A 27087-nucleotide genomic window follows, 5' to 3' on the forward strand; every position below is an offset into this window, starting at 1 on the left:
GAAGATTATCCATGTGTGAACAGAGGTTTATGTAGCTTGTATGAGCAAGTGAAAACAAGCTACAGTCTTGGGTGTAGGATCTAGGTGACTAATGCAGTCATAGATGGAGCATAGATCCGTAGTAAGGAAAGTTTAGGATGTCCTTCTCAAAGGTTTGATATCTCAGATGATGTATAGTAAGACACCTCTGCTAAATCATATCTACAAGTTACAGCTCGCTGCTTTGCTAGGCTACAAGCCATAGCAAGTAGCTAAGGTTGTTCCATGACTGTGTTACAGTATACAACATGTAGGTGACAGCGTGTTGGGTGCAGCATAGTAATGAAGTGTTGCATAGCGATGATGAGATACAGCATGATAAGATGCAACATGATGTAGGATGCAGTGTGCAGCATGATGAGATGCATCATGATGTAGGATGTAGCATGCAACATGATGAGATGCATCATGATGTAGGATGCAGCATGATAAGATGTAGCATGATGAAGGATGCAGCATGATAAGATGTAGCATGATGAGATGCATCATGATGTAGGATGCAGCATGATGAGGCGCAACTTGATGTTGGATGCAGCATGATGAGGGATGCAGCAAGGTGATGGAATCACCTTGGAAGAATGTTTAACTTCATCTGAATTCAGAATTGCAGTCCATGTCCTCAGATCTACAACCCCATCTTCATGGTGAAGATCTTTGCTCATATTTTGTCAAGTCAATTGGTGACTTCTAATGTATATGTACTATCTCTCTCTGCTGAACTATTGAAGAATATAAGAAGAATTGATCAAGGGTTTCCCCACATTGGGGTTTGTCCCTGGCTGGCGCCACATCTTGTGTCCTCTTGTCTTGGCTTGTCTTATGCAATTTAAGTTTATGTTCTAACTGCAGTTTATTTTAATGCTGATGTGATTGATAATCTAGAAAATATATTGAGCTAACTATGAAAATTGAAATAAATTGCTCTAATCATAGAACATACCTAAAATTAACATGGTATCAGAACTAAGGTGAAGACAAAGCCCAAGCAAGAGTGAAAGAGCAATCACCAAAGACAGTTGGGAAAGGACAAAGGATCAATGGTTTCCTCATCCCTCTTCAAAATCACCGAGGGTGAAGTGGAAGCAGAGAGTATTATCAGAATAGCGCAGCGAAAGTTTTTGATGGCCTGCCTAAAGATCACTTCAATGAGAAGTCTGGATCTAAGGGTGGAAGGAAAGGCAGATGCCTTGGTTGTAATAAGTTCAGCCATTATGCGGAGTGTCTGAATGGAAGGGACACATCACTTGATGATGATAACAATCATTCTAGGGACATCTTCAATGATCAGAGGAATGACAGTGCAAGTCATCAAGGTAATGGCTAACTCTTCAAGAAAGCAAGGAACCCCAAGTATGAAGAATCAAATGTTGTTTCTAATAAGATAAAGAAATGCTATCTTGTATTAGCCCTCTCCTTCAGATTCTTTGGGAATCTGGGTTCTTGATTGCAGTGCTTCAAGGCACTCCATCAGATAGAAGGGTGCTCTCTCTAATTTGGTAGAGATGGAAACAATCATGGGATTATACTTGGAGCCAATGCCACCTATCCCGGAAAGGGTGTAGGGAATGTTACCCTTCAATTGAATGAGGGTAACTCGATTCACTTACAGAATCTCTTTTATGTACTTGATCGCAAGAAGAACCTGGTGTCCATTTTGGCAATGGAAGTCAAAGGTTTCAGGGTGGCATTCATCAATGGAAAGGTACGTGTTAAAAAAAAAAAATTTCTAAGATGATTTTGAGTTCAGGGTTGGCAATTTGTATCAAGTTGTAGGAGGGTCCATTGGGGACCATATCAGTTGACACATCTAATCTATAGCATCGGAGGTCTGCTTATGGGGCCCTACCCGATGTGAGTCAGATGGTGACTCAGATGCCTAAATTCAAGAAGAGCATGAAGGTACATGTTTGAGATGTACCGAAGGAAAATCTTACAAGGGAACCATTCCCCTCATGTAGCAAGTCCACAGGTTTGGAACAACCCGAGGTGTTTTAGATTCATGATCAGGAATCTCATGTATACAGGTGGAAGAAGGCCCTCTATGACTTGAAGCAAAACACCCCAGGCATAGTATGAGAGGATTGATTGTTGTTTGATGAAGCTAAGATTCACTAGGAGTGAAACTGATCCAAACCATTGCTCAAAGGTTGTGGATGATAGACCTCTCATACCATCACCTTCTGAGGACAACCTATTTCTAACAGGTGCAAACCCTCTCATCTGCAGAAGTAAGAGGGAGTTGGATTCCAGATGTGAAATGGTAAACTGCAAGCCCGTGACTACCTCGAGGATCTTAACTTTCAGAAGTTATATGGTGATGATGTCGGACCATATTTGGGAAATGCCTCTGAGTTTCATAAACTCATCTGCATTGATGTTCTTGGTGAACTTCCGTCCAGATATATGTTTTGCAGTTAGCATGGTGAGCTCATATTTGGTTGAGCCTCACTGTATTGGTGCCAAGAATCTTCTGAGATATCTTCGAGGCACAATCTCTCATGGATTGAGATACAATGCCGGAAATATGAAACTGCATGATTATTCGAATGTTGACTGCGCAGGCAGTGTGGAGGATCACTAGAGCATTTCTCATTGTTGGTTCTCTTTGGATTCTGATTCGATATCATGGATGCGCAGGATGCATAATTCGGTTTCTATAAGCACCGCTGAGACCGAATACATAGCTACGAGTATGATCTCGTGTGAAGTTGCCTAGTTGCAGAAGCTATTCAGTGAGTTGTTTGTACACATGACGAATAACACTGTGATTCTCTATGACAACCAAGAGGGGATTCGATTATTGAGAAATCTCGTATTTGATGATTGCTCCAGCAAATAGCCATCAAATACTGTCTTATCTGGGATATGGTAAGTCGATGAGCAAGGGGGCTCCATCGCATTGAGACTGATGTACAGGTCACGGACATTTTGTCAAAGCCCCAGGGAAAGGTCAAATCTGTGACTTTCCCCAATGACTTGGAGTTATTGAGAGACCTTATAAGGGTCCTTCATGTTGCATGTATCGAGCTCTGGGAGCTCTAGGGGGCTTGGGGTACTTACCGGAGCAACATACGACCACAAGGCGACTCACCCTCCCCTGGTGGTGCGCTATTTACAGGGTGACAGGTTCAAACTTCCTTTGTGATACCCTGTGGCGACTATGGAACAAGATGATTAGTTCTCCTATGGCAACTGCGGGACAGGATGATTCATTCTCCTATGGACAAGATGATTAGTTCTCTTGTGAAGGTATCCTACCCATGCAGTCTGGGACTCATGGGAAATACCTCTCATCGTATCAATGAGCAGGGAAATGGAGATAGGGACCATAGCAGTACTATCGATGGATGCATCGTTGTATCTACTATACTCCCTATGCTAGGATGACCTCCATTGATCTGAGATCAATGAAACTGATCTGGGATCAGTATAAGTGGTTTGAGACACTCTCTTGTGATATTGATCTGGGATCAATAAAACTGACTTCGGGTCAGTAAGAGTGATATGACACACTCTTCAGATGAAACTGACTTTGGGTCAGTAGAGAATGGTATGAGACATTCTCGATCAAATCCTCTTCTTCATGGTTCAGCAGAGCAGAGAAAAGCAGTGCAAGGCACTGATGGCAGAAATAGTACAATCGAACACATGGATCAGCGGATGGAGTTCTCTCTAGTTGAGAGGGAGTGTTAAATTTGGCAACTAGGGCCAAACTCCATGTGGGTCATCTTATTTATGGCAACTAATATTTTTCTTGGATCCCTCTCATCAAGAGGTGTGGGATTGATCTAAAGATCATCTTATTCCTATAAGTATTCATGGAGATATGAATTTATTTGTGTTTTTGGACAAATCGTCAAGGTCGGCCAGTAACCAAATAAACCCCTCAAGTGCTCAACGTTTTAGTATAAAAGGAGATGACTTGAGAGTCATTTCACACACTCACTTCACTCACAATCTCTCTCCACTTGTTTTGGGTTTGGTGGCTAGAGAGATCTAGAGGGAGAAGCCCTAGACTCTGAACCTAAGATGCCCTAGCCGCAGTCTTATGAGGAGATCATCTTGCAGGTAAGAGGAGATCTATACGCTGTCATAGAGGAGACTAATTTGCTGCCCTAATGAGATCTAGACACAGTCATGGAGTCTCATGGAAGAGTCTTATACTTGGCCCTAATCACAGTCATGCAAGAAGACAATCTAGCCGCAGTCTTGAAGGAGATTTGGCCACATATCTAAGAAGCCCTAGCCGCAGTCAGTTCTAATACGCAGTAAGAAGAGCCCTAATCCGCAGCAGAAGGAAGGCCCTAATCCGCAGCCGAAGGAAGGCCCTAATCCGCAGCGAGAGGAGGCCCTAATCTGCAATCAAGATGACGACAAGACGTAAGGAAAGATAGGATTGTTTTGGGTTAGTTTCAACCTCTACACACGTCCGAGTTGAGGAGAAAGGAAGCCGCAGCTCATAGAAGGATTTTAGGGTCACTTAAGGGCTGACTTAAGGAGCCGCAGGGTACTGAAGTCTTAACACAAACTCAAGTCATTTTGGGCAGCTGTAAAAGGAGGTTGAGACTCTATTTTAGGGAGTTGTTCAGCTCAGCAAGAATAAAAGGAAAGGCCGTAGCAATTTCAAGGAAGATTGGGCATGTTTGAGTGGGCTGAAGATGATTGTCATCTTGCCCTAACCAAACCTTAAATCGCAGCAGAGATATATCAGTCAAGAGGAAGATGCATGTTGTATCTATGTTGAGTCTGTGTTAGGTGGAAGATTATTCATGCGTGGACAGAAGTTTATGCAGCCTGTATGAGCAAGTGAAAACAAGCTACAGTCTTAGGTGTAAGATCTAAGTGACTAATGCAGTCATATATGGAGCATAGATCCGCATTAAAGAGGACAGTTTAGGATGTCCTCCTCGGAGGTTTGATATCTCGGATGAGGTACAGTAAGACACCTCTGCTAAATCATATCTACAAGTTACAACTCGTTGCTTTGCTACGCTGCAAGCCATAGCAAGTAGCTAAGGTTGTTCCATGACTGTGTTACAGTGTGCAGCATGTTGGGTGCAACAAAGTAATGAAATTTTGCATAGCGATGATGAAATACAGCATGATGTAGGATGCAACGTGCAGCATGATGAGATGCAGCATGATGTAGGATGCAGCATGGTAAGATGCAGCGTGATGAGCTGCAACATGATGAAGGATGAAGCATGATAAGATGCAACATGATGAGATGCAACATGATGTAGGATGTAGCATGATGAGATGCAGCTTGATGTTGGATGTAGCATGATGATGGATGCAGCAAGTCACCTTGGAAGAATGTTTGCCTTCATCTTAATTCAGAACTGCAGTGCATGTCCTCATATCTGCAATCCCATCTTCATGCTAAAGATCTTTGCTCTTATTTTGTCAAGTCAAGTGTTGACTTCTGATGTATATGTACTATCTCTCTCTGCTAAACTATTGAAGAATATAAGAATAATTGATCAAGGGTTTCCCCACATGGGGTTTTTCCCTAGCTAGCACCACATCTTGTTTCCTCTCATCTTGGCTTGTCTTCTGCAATTTACGTTTATGTTCTGTCTGCAGTTTACTTTAATGTTGATGTGATTGCTAATCTGGAAAATATATTGACCTAACTGTGAAAATTGAAATAAATTGCTCTAAGCATAGAACATACCTAAAATTAAAAGTATTGGTGTTTGTATACATGGGAAGTCGGTTAAGGCATTGGTCGGTGGTTATGCTATCTGGCGAAGACAGACCCTCTTTGCCTTTAATTTATTTTGTGACATGTCTAAGCAAAAACTGTGGGATATGAGAAGAAAGAACCATTGGAGGATGGTCGACACGTCCTGCTCTGCTTTCACTTTGCTTGGGTTTAATGTTTCTTGTTTTTTGCTACTGTCATTTGTAATTCTTCCAGGAGTTTATAATTGCAGTGACCGCCGAATCGACGAGCCGAGGGTACTCCCTCATTCGGTGGTTTGGGTAGTCGATTATTGTGTAACTCAAAGTCGTTTGACAAAGATGGCAAGACCATCCATGAGCACTAGTCAATCTGGAAATGGGGGCCACAGACGCAGCCGAAAGAGAGAGTCTCGAGGAGGACGAGCAACATCCTCGTTAGGGCCGCTGAGGAGAAGTGGAAGGACATCGAACGCCCAACACGTCACTGATGTGGCCCATGCATATACAATTGGTTCTCCTTAGTAGGTAAGGTAACTAATAGTAGGTTGGGAGGCAAACCTTACCCGACGAGTTGAGCAGGAAATCCAGGTGGAATATTCATGCTAGTCGGTACCTAATCCTGGCCATACTTGAGGACGGCTCACCCAGTGCAAGTAGACAATTTATCTTTATTGGATGATGAAGAGCATAGTAACCAAAGCTATCATGCATGCAACAGGGTCTATCAAAGTTGATCCTAGATTCCAGGAAATTCAGAAAGAATTCCAACTTGTTCAATTCCAAATTCAACAGCAAAATGTTTGTTTGGGTTGCATTAAGAAGCACATTTTGTGCATTCCTCAATCCAAATTACCAAGTTCCAGTACAAAGGACCCAACTCCTGTGGAGTCCTCTGATGACTAGTTTTAGTTATCTCTTTCTTTTACATTTGAGTATGTATATGTTGAGTCGCAGTGCTTTTGTTAGTATGTTAAGTGTGAACTGGGTTTTAGACATTCTGCACAGACTTAAGAACCTCAGATTTTGGATGGCTTATAATGTGTTCTCATGGTCAACAGAACTAGTTTCCCAATGGGCGGGTTGAGGCCACGAAATGTTTTTCCTAGTTGTAACATGCTTTGAAAATAAATGAATAAAAGGTCCTATTAAACTTCCAAAAAACACAATCCACTAAAATAATGTTATATTATCAAAATTTGTGGATATGTATATAATAGTATGTTCAACCAAAATAATATTATATTATCAAAACTGGTAAATGTTAAAAATAAAAATAAAAAATATTCATATGATATTATCTTCCATCAAAATAATATTATATTATCAAAACTTGTGAATGTTAAAAAAATACAAAATGATTTTATTCAGACGATATAATATTCAACCAAAATAATACTATATTATCAAAATAATATTATATTATCCAAACTAATGGGTATTAAAATAATATAAAAAGATTTTATTCATATGATATTACCTTCAATCAAAATAATACTATATTATCAAAACTTGTGGATGTTAAAAAAAATATAAAAAGATTTATATATATATATATATATATGATATCATCTTCAACCAAAATAATACTAAATTATTAAAACCAATATAATATTAAATTATTAAAAAAAAAAAATCTTTTTTTCCTGGTAATCATATGTTATTTTTCCATCTTAATTTATCAAGAAGGTTTTGTTGATATGATATCATCTTCAACCAAAGTAATATTATTTTGTAAGGCTTTTCTTCTTTTATAGTGATTATAAATCATGTCATTTTTCATATCTTAAGTTATTATATCTTCCAGCTTGTTTTTTCAAGTTGAATGATATTTTATCTATGTGGTTTATTGCTCATTACTGTTATAAATCTCATCTTACTATATACTATTATATGTTATTTTTCTTTATGTAAATATTTTTTATTTGGCTGGCCAATTTAGGCTCACAATTCTTGTGTCACTTTTTATTGGGCCTAATGGTTAAGAAAATGGATTTCTTCTTAATAGTCACATGTTCACCTCTATAAACTTCATCAGCGCAGGAGGGGGTCCCTTGTCCCACAAACAATGGGGTCTTATACACCAATTTGATGTCTAACTTGCCTGTAACCTTAAAATTAGATTATTATTTTTTTTTTTTATTGTTATAAAGCTTCAACTACCAAAACATTTATTAAGCTATTAGATTACTATTATTATTATTTGTTATATAGCTCCAATTACCAAAACATTGATTAAACAATAAAAGAGAATAGTGCTTATGCAACAAACAAACAAAAGCACATGAAGTAAAAGGGAAAAATAATTAGATCACAAGGCCACCTCATTTTTTAAGAAACTAAAATGCACAATTGAATAGAGTCAAACAAATCTAAAACATAAGATATGATGCATAACATTGTTAGCCAAATCAAATAACCAGTTAATGTATAAAGAAATAGGATAAAGTAAATCTATAACACGAGATTTGATACTTGTTGCATTAATAATCAATTAATGCATAAGTAATTGCATAAATAATCAATTAATGCATAAGTCATTCATTAGATGGATTAATCAATTAATGCATAAGTCATTCATTAGATTGGTTACAAATGAGAATAGGTTGTAGGTTCCTATTACATGGGTCCACTACAATCACCTACCAACTACTAATATGGTCTACAACCCTGCAAGAGAATCGTAACTTTAATAACCATTGCTAATATGGTCTACAACCCTGCAAGAGAATCGTAACTTTAATAACCATTGCTAATATGGTCTACAACCCTGCAAGAGAATCGTAACTTTAATAACCATTGCTAATATGGTCTACAACCCTGCAAGAGAATCGTAACTTTAACCCTGCAAGAGAATCGTAACTTTAATAACCATTAGGACTGCAAGTTGAAGTTAGATGAATTATACATGATGGTACATTACTTTAGATGAATTACACATGATGGTAAATTACTTACATAGTCATCCTCTTCAAGCTTGACTTGGGAGACATGAATTACACATGATGGTACATTACAAGCTTGAGGAGACATGAATTACACATGATGGTAAATTACTTACATAGTCATCCTCCTCAAGCGTGACTTGGAGACATGACGGGACATTTAACTTAAATTAGCCAACAAGATCAAAAGATGAATTACACATGATGGTACATTACTTACATAGTCATCCTCCTCCAGCGTGACTTGGAGACATGACGGGACATTTAACTTAAATTAGCCAACAAGATCAAAAGAAAATCTTCGAAACATAAACACATAACAAACCCAAAACACAAGATTAAGATAGCACAGATAATCATTTTTACCCAGATATTTGGGAAAGAGAATTATGTAATACAAATGAGGCATGAACCTCGGTTTAGATTATCAATCCCCAACGCACCCTTAAGGTACCACTAGGACTATCAACCACTAAATTGCAATGTTGAGCGTGAGTCACATCTGCAATGTTGAAGGTGAGTCACATAGGAACTTTAATACCCACTATGACCACAAGTTGATGTCTAATAAATTATACATGGTGGTATTTTAATCATACAAACACTGCCTCTTGATGACAACTTCCTAGGAACTTTATTGCCAACTATGACCACAAGTTGATGTCTAATAAATTATACGTGGTGGCATTTTAATCATACAAACACTGCCTCTTGATGACAACTTCCTTCAATCCAAGAAAACTTTAAAATTGGACAATTTTAGCTTCCATCAAGTGTTCGGTGAAGATGTTTACAATCTGATCTTAAAAGCACCAATACTCCCTGTTGATGGACATGCATCTGGTCTTTGAATGGTGCACCAAATGTCAAGCACTTGAATGGCATCCTAATTATCAGAGAGATGCGATGTTTTCTCTCGATGACGTCCAAGCTCATCCAATAGCGTTTGAATACATGGGCCTGGTGCCTAGGGGTCAGAGAGGTCACAAAGAATATGTATTCCACCTCAGTAGAAGACATGGAAATTGATAGAAGAGAGAAATCCGAGATTGCATCTTACTCAACAATGCAACCAGACCATAGCTATGAAACTAAGCATAACCACAACTAGACTTATGCTCATTTATTCCCACATCCCACGAATAGGTGTATCCGACCAAAGCCCCTTGATCCCCATAAGCGTATTCAATAAAACTGATAAGAACCTTAACATATCTCAGAATTGGTTTCTTGTGAGACAATGGATATCCTTCAACCCCTGCATATATCGGGAAAGAAAATGATCAATCAAAAAATATTTGGTCTAATTCAGTCCAATATAAGACATCTCCAGAAACTGATGGCAAACTTTATCCCATGGTCAGAAACCACTTTACACAACGCCAAAGCCTTGCAAGTGTAGGTCCAATCACCAAATAAAACAAACCACCAGAGAACACTGTCCAGAAGCACTCAAGCACCAACACAGCTAGCAATACTCACACTCTTTCAGTGTTACTTTGTCTGAAACAGAGGATATGATCTCATCTGTATATACCATTCAATCCCTTTTTACAGTTTTTTGTAAATATTTTTCTGTAAATATAAGACATTTTACCAAAAAAATATATAAGACACCGCCAACAAGTTGCCAATTAGAAGTGACATAAACCTTTGGCAAAGTACAAGTAGCAATGAACTCGACTTGCTCTGGTCATAGATTCAACCAGTGGTCGAACTAGCTATAGGAGCAGGTATGGTTGATTCTCCCTCTTTGACCAATCGGAGAAATGAAAGTGCATTTTTGTACATAAGGAAGTGCCTAAGTTACTATCTATAGAGGGGCACTTTTCAAGATGATCTCATCTGTATAATATATATACCCTTCCATCCTTTTTAGTAGTGTTTTGTAAATATAAGACATTTTACCCAAAAATTATATAAGACATCGCCAACAAGTTGGCAGTACAAAGTGGCATCAACCTTTGGCAAAGTACAAGTCGCAGTGAAGACTCAAGATTGAAACGAGATCAAATGAAGTTTCAAGTCTTCCATGCAAACCTTTAAATAAAATCAAGAGCATACATGAGTTCTCAAACGGCAATGTCTTCACCAAGTTGCAAAACTTGAATACCAGGAAGGTACTATGAAATGCTGCATCGACTTTGAAAGTACTCATAAGCTTCTTCATATCAAGGCAATTTGATGTAAAGATTTGGATGAAGCCACTAGCAAGAAAGGAGTGATCAATATTCTCAAACCATGCCCTAGGGGGCTTGTTTCAACCCATACAAAATTTTCTTCAACGTACAGAAAAGTTCAGGACTGCCATCATCAATCAAACCTTGAGACTTCTGCAAACGGATCTCCTCACAAAGATCACATCAAAAAAGGATGACTTCACATCCATCTAGTGAAGCTCTCACTATGAACCAGTGGCAGGTGACAAAATAAATTGAATGGTGTAGCGGCTAGCCTCTAAGAAAAGCCTTGACCGACCAAGCAAGTTTGATTCTTCTCAATGCAGTGGGGTCTGAAGAGAATTTAGTTTCGTTAATTGATTTGCTTCTGACAGCTCTCTTCGTTAATGGAATAGAGGCCAACTCCTCCATAAAGACTTGTATCCTTTTATTAGTTGGAGTAATGCTTCAATGATATTCTAAGTGAAACCAGCATCCTGTAGCAAAAGGAGTAGCACTTCTTTATATAATAAAGAGTAGTGTTTAGGCTATACACTGTAACTGGCCCAGATTCCCTGGTCCGTAAGTTGCCCTATTTTTTTTAAGAACTAAAGACCAAGCTTTTGTTGTTCTATTTTCCCTATTCAAACATAAACACATTTAGACGACATTACAAATAAATTTCATATTTTTAGACAACGACTCCATAATGAATAATATGAACTATTTTGGAAAAGAACATTAATTTAGCATATATAAAAATATTTCCGTCTCCTTTATAAAGCAGGACATAGCAAAGGCATTCTTAGAATTGTCTATTTCGCCAAGGGCTTTGAAGGTCATTCCTGTGTCAAGAATGCAATCGTACACCTTTCTCCGAACAACCAGAATTCAAACAGTCTTAACCTTGATAGACCATCAAATTTATTGTGAGTGTTCTAATCATTTAACTCTAACTCTTTAAGTCTCTAAATTGAGCTCTATTCACCTCCAGAAATAACTTGTTACTAGAAAACACATCAAATAAGCAGGGCCTCTAACAGCAGGATAATAACACAATTAATTTTAAAAAATGGACATTTGTAAGTAGGTGACATTATCCCATAATAGGAATCTGAAAAGATGGTGGTGTCCTTTTATAAAATATAACCATCAAAATCATTACAATATCCAACGTACACAAAAAAATTTGAAACTGCAACCAGGATGAGCGGAGATACAAATTGATGCAGATATTGCACTCCTTATACCTTTACAAGGCCTTGAGGTTAAAAATAAATGTAGCACCAAACATACATATATGCCACATGCATGAAGGGTTTTCTTGGCATCTACTGATCCTCATTAATTTTCTTCAACTCCTTCATATTTGTTGTTTCCACACTGCAAATAAGCACAAAGAAAAAGAAGTGTAATGAGAAAAAACAAATTTCTATACAACTTACAGGTCGGATTCACCACTTCCAATTGTCAGACATCACTTATCTACCTACCTTTGGAACATAGATTAAATAACATAGTTAACTAGAAAATGCGAACAGGAAACAACAGAGACTCCAAGCTGCAAGAATATTTATGTAGTCCATTGACGGAGGCATCAAAACTGTCACTTCATATTCATACTAGCATGTAGAGTGCAATCAAGCATTGAAAAGGTATTCACAAGATGACTGGAGAAGATAAACATGGGAATAACTGTCAGATTTATTTGAGTTTTAATAACAATGTCGGAAATAATCAGTAACAAAACAATCGTGTGTGTGTGTGTGTGTCTATATATATATATATATAAAGGGAAAACTAATCAACAGAGCTAAATGAATTTGAGTTTTGGAAATAAAAGATTTGTTTTTAGGGGAAGAAGAGGGCAAGACAATGCAAACCATGCAATGAATTCGAATAAAGAAAATAATAATAATAATTAGAATAATGATCGAGAGACAAAATTATTCATTTGGCAGACAGGGAAGCCAACCAAAAAGGAAAATGAGTCAACTAGTACGTTAAAGTACTGATCGTTCTAAACAGCTAACAGAGAGAACAAGCATAACAAGTGAACTAGCAAAACAATTACAAAGGAATGTGATGGCAATGCAAAGGTATATAAAAGAAATAAACAAACAGAATTAAGAGAGAAATTTTGGCACATAAGAGAGAATAAATGCGAAAAAAGAGCACGAGGATTAGCATTATACCAAGCTTTAGGAGAAAACTCTGAAAGTAGATAAATAAATAGAGTAAGCCAATCTACAATATAGGAAAAAAAAGGTGAGTCTATGATGACAAATAAAACCAATGGTCAAAAAGTCAAATGCAATCATGCAGCTCAGATTCACAAGCAAACCAGAGGCTTATCATGGCTAGGAAGAGGTCAAATGCTTGATGTTCACTTTGGATGACCCAGCATTCATCCCAGAAGTGTCTTGAAACCAGAGGCTTATCATGGCTAGGAAGAGGTCAAATGCTTGATGTTCACTTTGGATGACCCAGCATTCATCCCAGAAGTGTCTTGACAGTTAGTGGAAGTGTTAATTTTAGGTATGTTCTATGCTTAGAGCAATTTATTTCAATTTTCACAATTAGCTCAATATATTTTCCAGATTAGCAATCACATCAGCATTAAAGTAAATTGCAGATAGAACATAAACATAGATTGTAGAAGACAAGCCAAGACAAGAGGACACAAGATGTGGCGCGAGCCAGGGACAAACCCCAATGTGGGGAAACCCTTAATCAATTCTTCTTATATGTTCTTCAATAGTTCAGCGGGGAGAGAGAGAGATAGTACATATACAACAAAAGTCAACACTTTGACTTATCTAAATAAGAATATAGATCATCTCTAAGAAGATGATACATGAGATGGCTGAATTCAGCTGAAGACATGCTGCTTCAACTGATTCTCCAAGGTGACCCCTTCACCTATCATTGTGCTGCATCTCGTCATCATGTTGCACCTCACCGTGCTGCACCCATCATCGCTATGCTGGACCTTATGACCATCCTGCACACATCATACTGCTGCATGTTATGCTGCCACTGCTGTCCCATGTGCCATTGTTGCACCATGCTACCACAGCTGTTCCATGTGCCATCGCTGCTGTCCCACTGTTAGTGATATTGCCATTCCATGTTTGGCATACTGTTGTCCCATTTGCTATGCTCCAACAAACATCATAGCATTGCTGTCCCATTTGCTTGCTGCACCAAGCACCATTGCCTAGCTGTCCCATTTACCATGTTGTACTAAGCACACTTGCCTAGCTGTCCTATTTGGCATACTGTACCTTGCTGCTGCCCTAATGAGTTTGCAGCACCATGCTTGCTGTTGTCCCATTGTAGCCTTGCTGTACCATGTCATTGCTTGCTGTCCTATTTGTTATGCTCCACCAAGTGACCTTGCTGTCCCATGTATCTAGCTGCCAACACACCATACAAATGCTGCTCCAATAAGCATGTACTAGCTCACAGTTTTGAGGTCTGTTTGGTTGCAGCAAACTAGGTCTGGTTAGGGCACACAACAGTCCTTAACCAGCCTTCTTTTTGTGCCCAAAAACACTCCCAAGAAATGTGGCTGCCCTTCTTTGAGGGGCCGAGGGTGGCTGCTTCAATTCTGGGCTGCCCTAGCCCTTGTCTACCCTTCGGCCTGCCTGTAATTTACTGCGGCACCCTACAGCAAGACTGTGTAGGGTTGCGGCTGCCTTTCCATGGATCTGCACCCCTCCAAAGTGCCCTCAAAACTGTCCTATGGTTGCGGCTCTTCCAGCAAGGGAACTCGGCCCCTTCTCCATCACTTCAGACCCTTGGAATAGACCCAAAACAGTCCTTTTACAGTGTCCCTGCCTCTTCTTGCTGTGGCTACCACAGGGAATTATCCTCCTTCAACGAGCTCTCTTCCTCCGCAAATGGATGCATAGAGCTGTCATAGGCTAGGGCTTGCTAGGACTGCAGCTAGGGCTGCTAAGACCTCCTCCTTCTTAGGACTGCGTTTGGGCATCTTCCTTAGGACTGCATTAGGGCTTGTAGAGACTACGTCTAGGGCTTCATACTAGGGCTCCTTTACCTTCTGCGATTTAGGGCTTCCTCTCCTAGATTTCTCTTCCACTAAAACCCAGAACAAGTGGAGAGAAATCAAGAGTGAAGTGTGTGTGTAAAATGACTCTCAAGTCATCTCCTTTTATACTAAAACGTTGATCACATGGGTTTATTTGGTTGCTGGCCGACCTTGACGAATTGTCTATTAACACAAAGAAATTCATAACTCCATGAATAATTATCGGAATCAGATGATCTTTAGATCAATCCTACACCTCTCAATGAGAGGGATCCAAAAAAAAATATCAAATGCCATAAATAAGAAGACCCACATGGAGTTTGGCCCTAGTTTCCAATTTTAACAAGAAGGAACCTTGCAATACTTCACCTTTGCACAAGTAGTTGTCGCATTAGTCTATGAGATGAAAATAAAACTCATATTATTAAACAAGATAATTACTGAGATTGGCTTCCAAAAAAATGGAAGAATATCCAACTGGGACATATTATCAAGTACCAGGGCATCCCTTTTGGTAGGGATTTCACCAAGGGAACAATGGAGGTGGGCCTCGAATAAATTTAAAATAAAGTTGCAAGAATAGGATGATCATGATCTCCCTCTGGGCCCAAATTTTGAGAACAGAATGGGGTAAGACTAGCCAGTGGAGAGATCACCATGGAAAAGATTAGCTAAGCACCATATAGAAGCAGCCACTCATATAACATGCATCAGAGGGCCTTTTGAGTTTGTGATGTGCTTAGTCAAGCCATTGCTTTCAAGATGATACTTGAAAGAATTTAAAATGGTTGCAAGATTGTATCCCAGAAGCTTTACTAGAACTTCATGGGTTTCGAGATGCTTGCAAGATTGTATCCAATAAGTTTTACCAGAACTTTGTGGATCTGGTAAATGAGGAGAATTAGCTACAATATCTATACAGGCTTTCCATACAATTAAGGACAATGGAATGTTATTTTAACTCCATGAAAAAAGTTCTATACAATAGGCTACAAGGCCAACATCTAACATTAAGAGTGACTTGGAAATCATATTGCTACACAATGGAGGTCATAGCCCATCTAGGAAGGCCTATCCGGGATTGTCAAACCAGTTTCCAATGCATTGTATCATGACAACAACCATGGGAAGCATATCAACTTTTCATTGCAATCATCAAGAGGGCAGAGACTTAAGCAAGATAACGAAGGTTGGCTCTACAGGCCATGGCTGGACCATCAACTACAGATACTCACTATATCATTTATAATCATTTTGTACCGAAGGACTCACCTTTTTATTCATTGATTCTCAAGTCTCTTTCTGCCTCAGATGTTCTAGAAAGAGACCAATCATTTTCCTTTTGTTCCCACCCTGATATATAAAGTGCATCTCTCTCCCTCCATCAGATGATTGCCTCATGAAGCATTGGTAATTGCATTATAAACATATAAATGTAGGCAAGCTGGGTACCGCCGAAACAAACAACAACGAGTGCAATTTGTAATGACCCGTAATTTAATGCGTTGTACATTGCATAATCAATAAAGGGATTATAACCCAGACTGCCTATCACATTGTGTCATATATATGACACTGCTGAATCAAGGATGTGTGCCAAGTGTATTGGACATCCCATTTTTTGTGGTGTCCCTAAGAACATGACAGACAGCCCCCATGTCCCCACAATAATTCTCGAGAAAAAGGGATGTTTGGGCAACATTCCAAATGTCACAGAAGAAGGCCAAAGGTCAAGTGAAGGAAAATATTCCATCTCTTGAATGTGAGTTTGAATAAAATTATTAGAAGATAATAAACAAAAAAACAAAAAACTCACTCTCCCTAACCCACCCTTAGCAAAAACACTAACTCAACCTAGTTATAGGTTCTTTATTCTTTGCATTGACTAGACCTATGATTCAAAACCAGAAATTAAAACCAAGAAGCCTACGGTAAATCTCGAATAGCCTTGAAGTAACATTTTATTAGTTTTGGAGCATTGAATAGAATATTTTTCAACTAAATTGGAGCTTAAGTGGGTAGAATCTTGAGGATTCAAGAAAATTTGAGGCAAATAACTTCAGAATCAACACATCGGAAGCTTCAAATATTCATCTACCCCCAGGTTCTAAATTGTTTGAACTCTCAGTAATTTAATTTCTGCAGAAACCTTTTTCTTCCTTCTAGATTCTTACCTGCAGTTGCACCTTAGGGAAGGCCTTAAAATGGAGGGAGAAAATCAAACTGTGCAATCTAAATATAGATCACAAGAAACACCCAAGCCATTTTATCCCAAGGAAACCTTACTCCAACATCTGAAGGAAGACCTTCACATGTTGGGCATGCAATCTTTGTAGACCTCCTTTCAAGGGCACCAGAGTATGGCATCATCTTTTAGACATAACTATTGGAGTGAGGGCGTCTAAAATTTACACTTGAACGAGCTAAAATGAATAACAGAATCCTCCCAAGTGAATTAAACTATCAACATCTCAACTTCTCAATCTATTAAGCATGTCTGAGAAATGCAAATTCAAAGAACTACATAATATGTAAATAAGGAAGAGGCAGATGAAGCAATTGAAGTTATGATGGCCAATGCAATTGCATATGTTTCTTGTCCTTTTAGGAAATGATGAGAAAAATTCATAGTTCATGAGCTTAGATATACAATCAAATTTAAATCAATAACAACAATGTTAGGACAGAGCGTTCAATTATCATTGATGGTTGTATAGAGAGAAAGCAAGGGCTCTTGATAAACATTACTGTGAGGCAATATTGGAAATGTTGCCGACAGGCATGGGATATGTTGTATCTCAAATTAGATACAAGTTGAGCCCAGATGGACCCCAAATATAGGGTTCATATGTTGTAGATGAATATTCAAATTTTTTATACAACATACTGAATTTGGAAAAGCATTTTCGATACAACACATGCTTGAGACCAATTTATTATAGATAGAGGTAAAAATATTAAAATATGGTTAGATAATAATAAGATAAGATAAATATATTAATGTCCAAGAAATGACCACTAAAGTAGGTCAGTGGGAATGCTGAGTTAATATATTGACATAAATATTTATATTTATTTGTTGGACCCCAAATTGAGTGAGACTTTGTCTCAGAATGAAGGGCCTCAAATAGTAAGACAATCTAAAACTGGTATAATCTTTCATTGGAATGTCCAAATTGGATGATTCAATAAGCAGCTGGAAAAATAAAGCGAGGAGAGTATCAATCTAAATTTGGAACAAATTTATCTTATTGTTGAATAGTTGTTAGAATTGTATGTAAGGAGTCCTAAATAGATCCCATTTTGGCTAAGATGTAGTTCAACGGGAGAACATAATGACCATAGTATTGAAGAAAATATATATTATATTAGCTCAAAGATAGAAGCACAGCATAAGCAAAATCTGAGGAAGGTTATAGATGATGGATGTCCCCTAACAAATATCTTCCCAAATACAGAAAGTCTCAAGTGTGAATGAAAGAAATCACAGAAGACAGAAAAAGATAATAAGATAGAAGAAAAAAATCAAAAATAAGTTGGAAAAAATAGAAGTAAAAACTATAAAGTTCAACCATAAAAATGTCCTCATTACCAAAAAAGCATACATGAAATCAGAAATACAAGAAGGTGCTATCAACATTACCAACGAAGTAGATGGTAGAATCATCGACATTCACAGAAGTGCGAACGAAATAAATCACAGGGACAGAAAAAAATAATAGAAGAAAAAATCAAAAATAAGTTGAAAGAAAGAGAAGTAAAAACTATGAAGTTCAACCAAAAAATTGTCCTCATTACCAAAAAAGTTTAAAAGAAATACAAGTTGCTATCCACATTACCAACAAAGTAGATGGTAGAATCATCGACATCCATAGAATATGAAATCAAGGTTAACAATTATGAGAGAGAGAATATCCTCGAAGAACCAACAACTACAACAAATTGGCAAGTTAAAACGAAGCATGGAATTGAAGGGAAATAAACTATGTGACATCAAACTATAAAGGATGACAATTGACATTAGATATGCATGCATAGATAATCAACAGTGCATGGAATCAAAGGGAAAGAAACTCTGACATCAAACTATCAAGGATTGACAATTGACATTAGATATGCATATATAGATAATCGACAGTGGCAGCAAGAGAGGAAATCTGAGGAAAACCCTGATTTCATCGTATGTAAAACCCTTCAAGCTTTGAGGACAAAACATTTTGGAGGACACTATTCAATGAACCAAATGGTGCAACAAAGGGTGAAATGAATGTGTAAAAAGTGGTTCAACATAGAAGTGGGCCTACATGGGAAATGAGTGAGAACTAGTACAAATAAAAAGTCAATAGATTTATTATTGCACGCTAACTTATAATTATTGTATTGCAATGTACTTGAAGTTCTTCTCCTCGTATCTAAGGCATTGCATAGCTCTATTGATGTTTTTGCAGCATTGGGCAGACATTCTCGCATGGGGTCATGCTGATTTGACTAGAGGAGATCGACATATTCACCCATGGGGCCGTGCTGATTTAGCTAAAGGTGAATGGCCCAGGGGCAAACATTCTCCCATAGGGTCATGCTGATTTGACTAGGGGAGATTGATACATTCACCCATGGGGCCATGCTGATTTGGCTAGGGGTGAAAGGCCTACGATACTCACATTGTGCTACGGTATGGGCCGAGATATCGCAAGTACCACCCCGTCCCGGACCATCGCAAGGAAAACTATAACCCCTTCATACGGCTTGAACAAGAACACGCAAATGCTTTTGGACACGAATCAAGTTCTTGATTTTAATACCTAAAGGTTAACAAATTTGGTATATGACTTTTTTGTGCTACGGGATGGAGTGGCCTATTTTTTATAGAGCAGGTTTGAATTGTTTATTGATTAGGTTTTTTCACCCAACAATGGAGTAAACAATTCTAGTCTAATGTTGAGTTGTGAAGTAGGCTCCATTAGGGGTTTCTTGTGATGAGAAGCCACCTTGATGGGTCTCCACTCAACCTTAGAGCTCTATATAAATAGACAAGCATGTAAGAGGCAAATTATCAACATAGCTAACCTGTTGAATCTTTTCTAGTGGAGGAGAAATTCTAACAAGGAGAAATTTGTTGTTGGAGATCATCTTTTCATCTCTTTTCATCATTCTATCATTCCTTTTGGAGGTCGTATGTGTAAGAAAGGAGGACAATTTGACCAAACCATTGACCGACATCTTGGAGGCCGTACATGTGATGAATTAGTTATTGTTTAACGGAGTTTCACTAAGCATTTGACCGCAAAGTTGACTCTTTTACTATTTTACCAACATTGATTACTAAGTTTTTGACAAGTTTGATCAAATAGCTTATTGACCAAGTTTGACTAGTATTTTGACTTGTATATTGGCACAAATTTCTAGACAAATTATAGATTTGTAAGTCTTGCTAAAAAGACAATTTCTCCTCAAGAAAAGATTTTTGGGTTTTCTCCCAAGGTTGGATTTCCTATGTGAAAAATTGTGTGTTTGTTGTGCATGGTTGTCTTTCTATGATCTTTACAATTTCCGATGCATTCATTGTTGAGATTTTCTAGGTATAATTATTCAATGATAGCAGTGGCATAAAAAATATTGTTTGAAAATCATTAGGAAGTAATCATCAAGCAGAATATTGTATTCCACTGCACTTGCCATAAAATTTCAACATGGTATCAGAGCTTTGTTGAAAGAATCCACCATTGAACAGCCTCAGATTCTAGTATTTAGGCAGCTTGTACAAGTTCCAGTTCTCTTGTCAAGATGGTGCCCAATCTGAGGGTAGAGAACAGGTTGGATGGTGCTACAAAAATCAACATAGAATCAAAGCCAAGTTGAAGAGATGGACATTGCAAGTTCTAGGCACTTGAAGAAGGTCAAATCTATATCTACTCTTGAACCAGAACCTATAATAATTGTGATTGACGATCGTCTGACACCCTAGCATAAAATTTGAACCTTATAATGAGTTTTTCTATTAAGGTTGGGTCGAGTTATCTTAGCACTTACCTTTTGTGGATATTTGAACCACCTATATTCTATGGATATTTGTTGAGGAAATATGTAAATTATGTGGATTCAAGTATAAGACTATGACGCCCCTAGTTTATATTTTCAAGGATAAGCCCAATCAAATGATATGTGAAGTTCTGAAGCTAGTTTCACAGATGTTTTGAGGCTAGAATCTCTACAATATATATATATATATAAACAAAGTTTCACTATGTACAATCTATGTAGAATGTCACTATGCTAGAAAGTTTGTACCGAGATTGATGGCATCCGAACTATTGATTAGACGGAGGTAAGTACGAAGTCCAAGCCCTCCTTATGCAAGCTTTATGCACACTTCGTTCCATGATGTATCGATCACCTACTTTAGTGCGATTTGTTTTTCTGTAAAATTCTATGAAGTCTTGTGGCTCTATGTTAAAATGTGCAACTAGGGCCAAATTCCACCTTGGGCAGCTCATTGGCCCAAGATGATGATTGAACAAAATTCCTCTTTCCGAGAGGACCAGAATCGACGGAAGCACTAAATTCAGACAGGAAAAAAAATGTTTTTGAAGACAAGCCCACAAGAGTACAATTCGTCAAGGTCGACATGGGGTCAATTACACAAATTGAAACCCCATCATCGCATATAAATATAGGAGACCCTCATCCTTATTTGGCACTTCAACAATACAACATATTCTTCTCTCTCCTTCATTGATTGGGTCGTACAAGTCTAAGGAAAAATGTTCTTCTTCCACAGGTGCAAGTTTTGAAGATTAATTTGATCCTTTCTGCTCTTGAGTAGACTTTGACCAATGTTGACTTTGGACCTTAAGGGATTGTTTGACTGCGTTTTGACAGGGATAAATCTGTACAAGCAGGCCGCATTATCTGGCAAAAAAACCGAGGCAAAATGAGTTGTTTGACCAAGGTTGGCCGCAGAGTTGCAGGACTATTTTTGACCGTAGGTTGACTTCATCATTTGACTAGGTTTGACCGTTGATTTGTTGATTGTTTTTATTGTTGTTTGACCACCAAGGAACGTCAAGTTTGACTAAGGTTAACCTACCTCAAGATGGCAAGTTTGATTATTGTTTTGACTATTGACTGCTAACTGGTTAGGGCAAGTTGACTCTTGTTGACTTTTCAAAAATGTAGTCTTTCATCAAGCTGATCAGATCTTCATTGGTTTGGGTAATTTACAAAAGTCAAGTCACATTGACTGACTCTCATCATTGTACTTTATTGGACATTCTCTCTCAGTTGAACATTTGATATTTGATAATAAGAAGGATTGATTAAGGGTTTTCCCCATCGTGGGGTTTTTCCCTGGCTTTAGCCAAACATTGGTGTCCTCTTGTCTTGACTTGTCTTTTGCATTTATTGTTTATGTTCTATCTACAATTATTGTCAATGTGAATAAATGGTTTATGTGATTGCTATTGGAAATTAAAGTGGAATTTACATTGGGCTAATAAAAGAACATTTAAGTAATTGTTGCAAACATAGAACATACCATTGTTATCTAAAATTAACATGGTATCAGAGCTCAAGTGAGGAGAAGCCCAAGCAAGAGATCAAGCAATCACCAAGATATGTGTTAACAAGGACTTAGTATCCATGGCTACTAATTCATATTTCAAGATTGAGGATAAGCTCAATGACAAGTCTAAATATCATGCATGGAAGATGACTTTGGACCTGACCTTAGAGGAGCATGAAGTATTGGATTATGCGCAAGGGAAAGTGGTAGAGCTTCCTTCAAATGCACTTGTTGCTGCTAGAACAAAGTATAGAAAAGGTGAGGTCAAAGCTATAAAAAAATTGATTGACTCCTTTCAAAAACATTTGGTTGTCTATATTTCTAATTTAGGAACTTCCAAGGAAATGTATGATAAAGTTGGTTGGGATGTACAAAGTGAACAATGCAAATCAAATCCTCTTTCTCAAAAACAAGTGGAAGGGTATCAAGATGGAAAAATGGGAGTCTATTCAATCTTACTTCATGAGAATAACTCAATTCAAGAATGAAATTATATCTATTGGACAAGTTACTATTGACAGGGAACTCACTCTCATTGCTCTTGGAGGTCTTTCAAGACCATGGGATACATTTGTCACCACCATTCTCAATAATGACAGGATACCTGGTTTTGATGAGCTATTGGCTAGATGCATTCAAGAGGAAACAAGAATGATGGAGAGAGATAAGTCCTCCAATGGAAATGAACCTATTGCTTTCTTTGCACATACTAAAAGGAGAAATGATTCAAGGAGACAAGGTCAAGGATCTAAGAAGGGATTCAAAGGAAAAGGCAAAGGAAGATGCTACAATTGCAACAGGTTCGGCCACTATACCAAAGAATGTCCTGACTCCTCACAAGAAAAGCCCTCAAAGGGATGACAACAACAATAATAACAATCAAAGGAACAACGGGTATAACCATAAAGGAAAAAGGAATGGTTCTGCTGCCCAAGAAGGAAATTCGACCTCCCAAGAGGACAAGGAATGTCAGGTATGATGAAAATAATGTTGTAGAAAAACAAGATGAGTTTTATCTTATTTTTGCTCTATCTATTGCCTCTCATCCGGATACTTTGGATCAATGCTTAATCGATAGTGGAGCCTCAAGGCATTTCACTAGATATAAGGAGGCCCTCTCAAATCTAGTTAAAAGGAAAACTAAACTAAAGATTATTCTTGGAGATAATGCCATCTACCCTGTAAAAGGGATAGGAATTGTCACTCTTCACTTGAATTATGGTCAAACCATACATCTTCAAGAAGTCTTGAAAGTGCCCGATTTGAAGAAGAATTTGGTGTCTATTTCTGCGATGGAGTACAAAGGCTTCAAGGTAGCATTCATTGATGGAAAGGTACGTGCACATGCTTTTACTCTTGGATTCAGGGTTGATGGTCTTTATCAAGTTGATGGAAATCCTTTGGGAGCATTAGCAAGTGATACCTCTATTCAATGTGAGCTATGGCACCAGAGGTTTTCCCACTTACATTACAAAGACTTACTTGGGGCAAGGAAGATGGTCACAGGGATGCCTGAGTTTCATATGAACCATGAAGGAGTCTGTCAAGGTTGTGCAGCTGGGAAACATACAAAGGGACCACTCCCTTCTAGTGAAAGCAAGACAACTGATATTCTTCAATTGATCCATTCTGACCTGTATGGTACCTTGCCCATAACTTCATTAGCAGGATACATATACTGTGCAATTTTTGTGGGTGACTTCTCACGCAAAACATGGATTTATTTCTTTAAGAGGAAGGATGAAGTGCTCAAGTGGTTCCGCTCTGTCAAAGCATTGGTGGAGAATCAAACAGGAAAGAAGATCAAGACGTTGAGGACTAACAATGGAACCGAATATGAATCTAATGAATTCAATGACTTCTGTAGAGAGGTTGGCATTAAGAAGTAAACAATTGTTCCATATACTCCAGAGCAAAATGGTGTTGCTGAAAGAAAAAATCGAACTATTATGGAAGCCACTCGTGCCACGATCTATGATCAAGGTCTACCAGGGTTATTATGGGGAGAAGTTGCTAACGCTGTTGTATATGTTCAAAGTAGAAGCCCTCATCAAGCTTTGTATTTCAAGACACCTGAGGAAGTCTTCACTAGTAAGAAGTTTGATGTTTCTCATTTTAGAATCTTTTGTTGTCATGTGTACTTTCTTGTGCCTAAAGAGAAAAAGAATAAGTTGGAAGCTTCTGACAAGAAAGGTGTATTTGTTGGATACAGTGAAAATTCAAAGGCATATAAAATCTATGTTTCTAATGAAAGAGAGGTAGAAGTAAGTAGAGATGTTACCTTTGATCAAGACACCGCTCGTGAAAGACAAAGATCTCCCCATTTCAAAAAGGATGATGATGCTGCTAAAAAACAAGAAGAGCCTTCGATGGATGAGCCTATGTCTGATGTTGATGGCCTGATGGATTCTCTTGATCCACCTCCTTGTGATCCCTCTACCTCAAGGAAAAGACCATTATGGCTCAAGTATACACATGAAGATGTTGAAAAACATTCCGCTCCAGGAGGAACTTTTCAAGAAAGTAAGAAGCCCAACAATTATCAAGGGTACTTGGCTGCCATGAGTACTATACTATCATTCAAACTGAAACTTGCACCTTCGAAGAAGTCGTAAAGCATGTTGAAAATGGCAACAAGAAAATCCTTATTTAATTTTCCCTTGAATTAAATTAGGAGAAAAATGTAATCCCACATCACAAGACAACTTGTACAAGTTAACTAAGTTAATTTCAGTTAGTTGGCTTAGTTAATTCGAGTTGAGGGCCTGAGTTGAGTCATGTAGAATCGTTCCTAAATTTTAGGAACCTAGGTTGAGTTTAATTTGAGTTGTAATAGTTTAATTCAGTTAAACTGAGTTAATGTCAGTTAAACTAGCTCCAACTGATGGAGGAACTAATAGGAGGTCTACCAATGGGGTGCAGCTTCAGTGTTCATCCAATTCACTGATAAATCATCCATAATTAACTCATGCGTGCATGAAAATCGAGTTACTATATTGAAATTGGAGTTCAAGGGTAGTGTACTATCAGTTGTATAATTATCTGAGTTGTACAGGTGGTGCATGCAGTGAGAGAATGACCTGTATGGATTGCACAATTCTGGATGAGGAATTTCCTATTTAATAGGGGGCTAATTCCTTGAGAAACAACACAAGGAAATAGGAGTTGGAAAGCAGCATAATTGGCTAAGTATTGGCCACAGCCAGCTTGTGAGGTAGTGAAACAGATAGAGATAGTGCAGAGGTTGTTCAGGCTTGAACAAGCATTGTATTTCTTCTCTATTTTCTGATCTAATGCAATATACAGATAGGAAGGGGTTTTGAGCAGCAAGCTTTCCCCTTGGATTAATCTCTGAGCATATGTGATTGAATCTTGTCTCATGTTTATGGTGTGATTTCTCAATCGATTAATTGTTTCCACTGATGAGTAGAGTAGATTCAAGTCTTTTGTTTTAGCATATTACATAAGTAGTTTGAATATACAAGGAATTTCTACATGGTATCAGAGTTGGAATCACTATAGGGCAAGATTCGTAATAGAAAAGAGATTTCGAACTCGTTATTGCAGGAGGATCAAACTTGCAAGATCATTTCTTTAGAGGTAGCAGGATTCCCTTCTATGGACTAAGACTCGGGTATGCCCTTGAGAGAAGCTTTAATTATGTTTCTTGGAAGGACCGCATGGAAGCAGTGTTGAAAGATAATGTGCTGAAGGAATTCATAGATAATGATATCCTGAGGCCTCCAACATATGATGCTCAAGATCTAGCAAAAGTGTGTGGCTAGAGCCATGAAGATCATCCTAGAGGGTGTGATAGATCACATGGTCCTAAAATACATGGCAAACAAACTCCCTTTGCTATGTGGAAGACTCTTAATGAGATATTCGATAATAGCCATGAAGCCAAGAAACTTAAATTGATGAAGATATTGAGGATTGAAGACAAAGGGTATGAGGTAGTCTTTAAAGATGGGAAGGCCTACCTCAAGCATCTTGCTTCATGTCAAATCAAGCAATTTGGTGTCATGATCGAGGGCCTATACACATTAGAGGAATATGCATGCACAGCCTTGAGGAGCAAGGTAGGGATTAGAGATGTTGTGGTTGAGAAGGAGCATGATTTAGCTCTCAAGAGGAAGCCTCAGCCAGTTGGCAGTTGGGTTGATCAAGAGGATGATGATGAAGAGGACCAGTCAGAGACCTCTAGTAGGAGGAGAGTTTGAGCCAAGTGGGAAGAGGGAGCACATGCAGACATACCTCCAGGTGTGAGGTGGGGTGATGTGAAGCAATAGTCCCAAGAGTTACAAAAATTTGGGCAAGGTCCATTTAGGTGTGTTTGTCTCATGTATCATTACCTTGCTACGGGGGCCCAAAGTATTCAGTATCAAGAGGATCAATGCCAGTCATAAAGCAGTGTTGACAGCAGAGCGGGAGGCTCAGTAGAAGAGTCAGTGGCACAGTTTTCCTAGTAGACAGTTGCAGATTGATCCAGTGATTATTTTTTATTTTTGGATGATTTTCACTTGCAGTGGCAGCAGCAATAGTGAGAAGTGTTGCATGCAATACATTCCAAAGGTGCTAGATCGGGATATATGTGAATCCCTTTCTTGTTGAGAGGGAGTGTTGGAAATGGCAACAAGAAAA

General features: G+C 38.3%; 1 protein-coding gene across 1 annotated transcript in view; it reads right to left on the bottom strand.

Annotated features, from left to right (window-relative positions):
• Positions 1–11937: 11937 nt before the first annotated feature.
• The window catches only part of LOC149143360 (PITH domain protein (DUF1000)), a 141766-nt gene continuing 126616 nt past the window's right edge, over positions 11938–27087 (bottom strand). Inside the window, exon 8 of the mRNA XM_089447265.1 lies at positions 11938–12211. Coding sequence (XP_089303391.1) covers positions 12160–12211 — 52 coding nt within the window. The 3' untranslated portion in view covers positions 11938–12159. The remainder of the gene's footprint in view (positions 12212–27087) is intronic.

Source organism: Pinus tabuliformis, chromosome X (assembly GCF_031772625.1).
Source record: "Pinus tabuliformis cultivar Carrire ecotype Pingquan chromosome X, CPIR1, whole genome shotgun sequence".
Taxonomy (NCBI): domain Eukaryota; kingdom Viridiplantae; phylum Streptophyta; class Pinopsida; order Pinales; family Pinaceae; genus Pinus; species Pinus tabuliformis.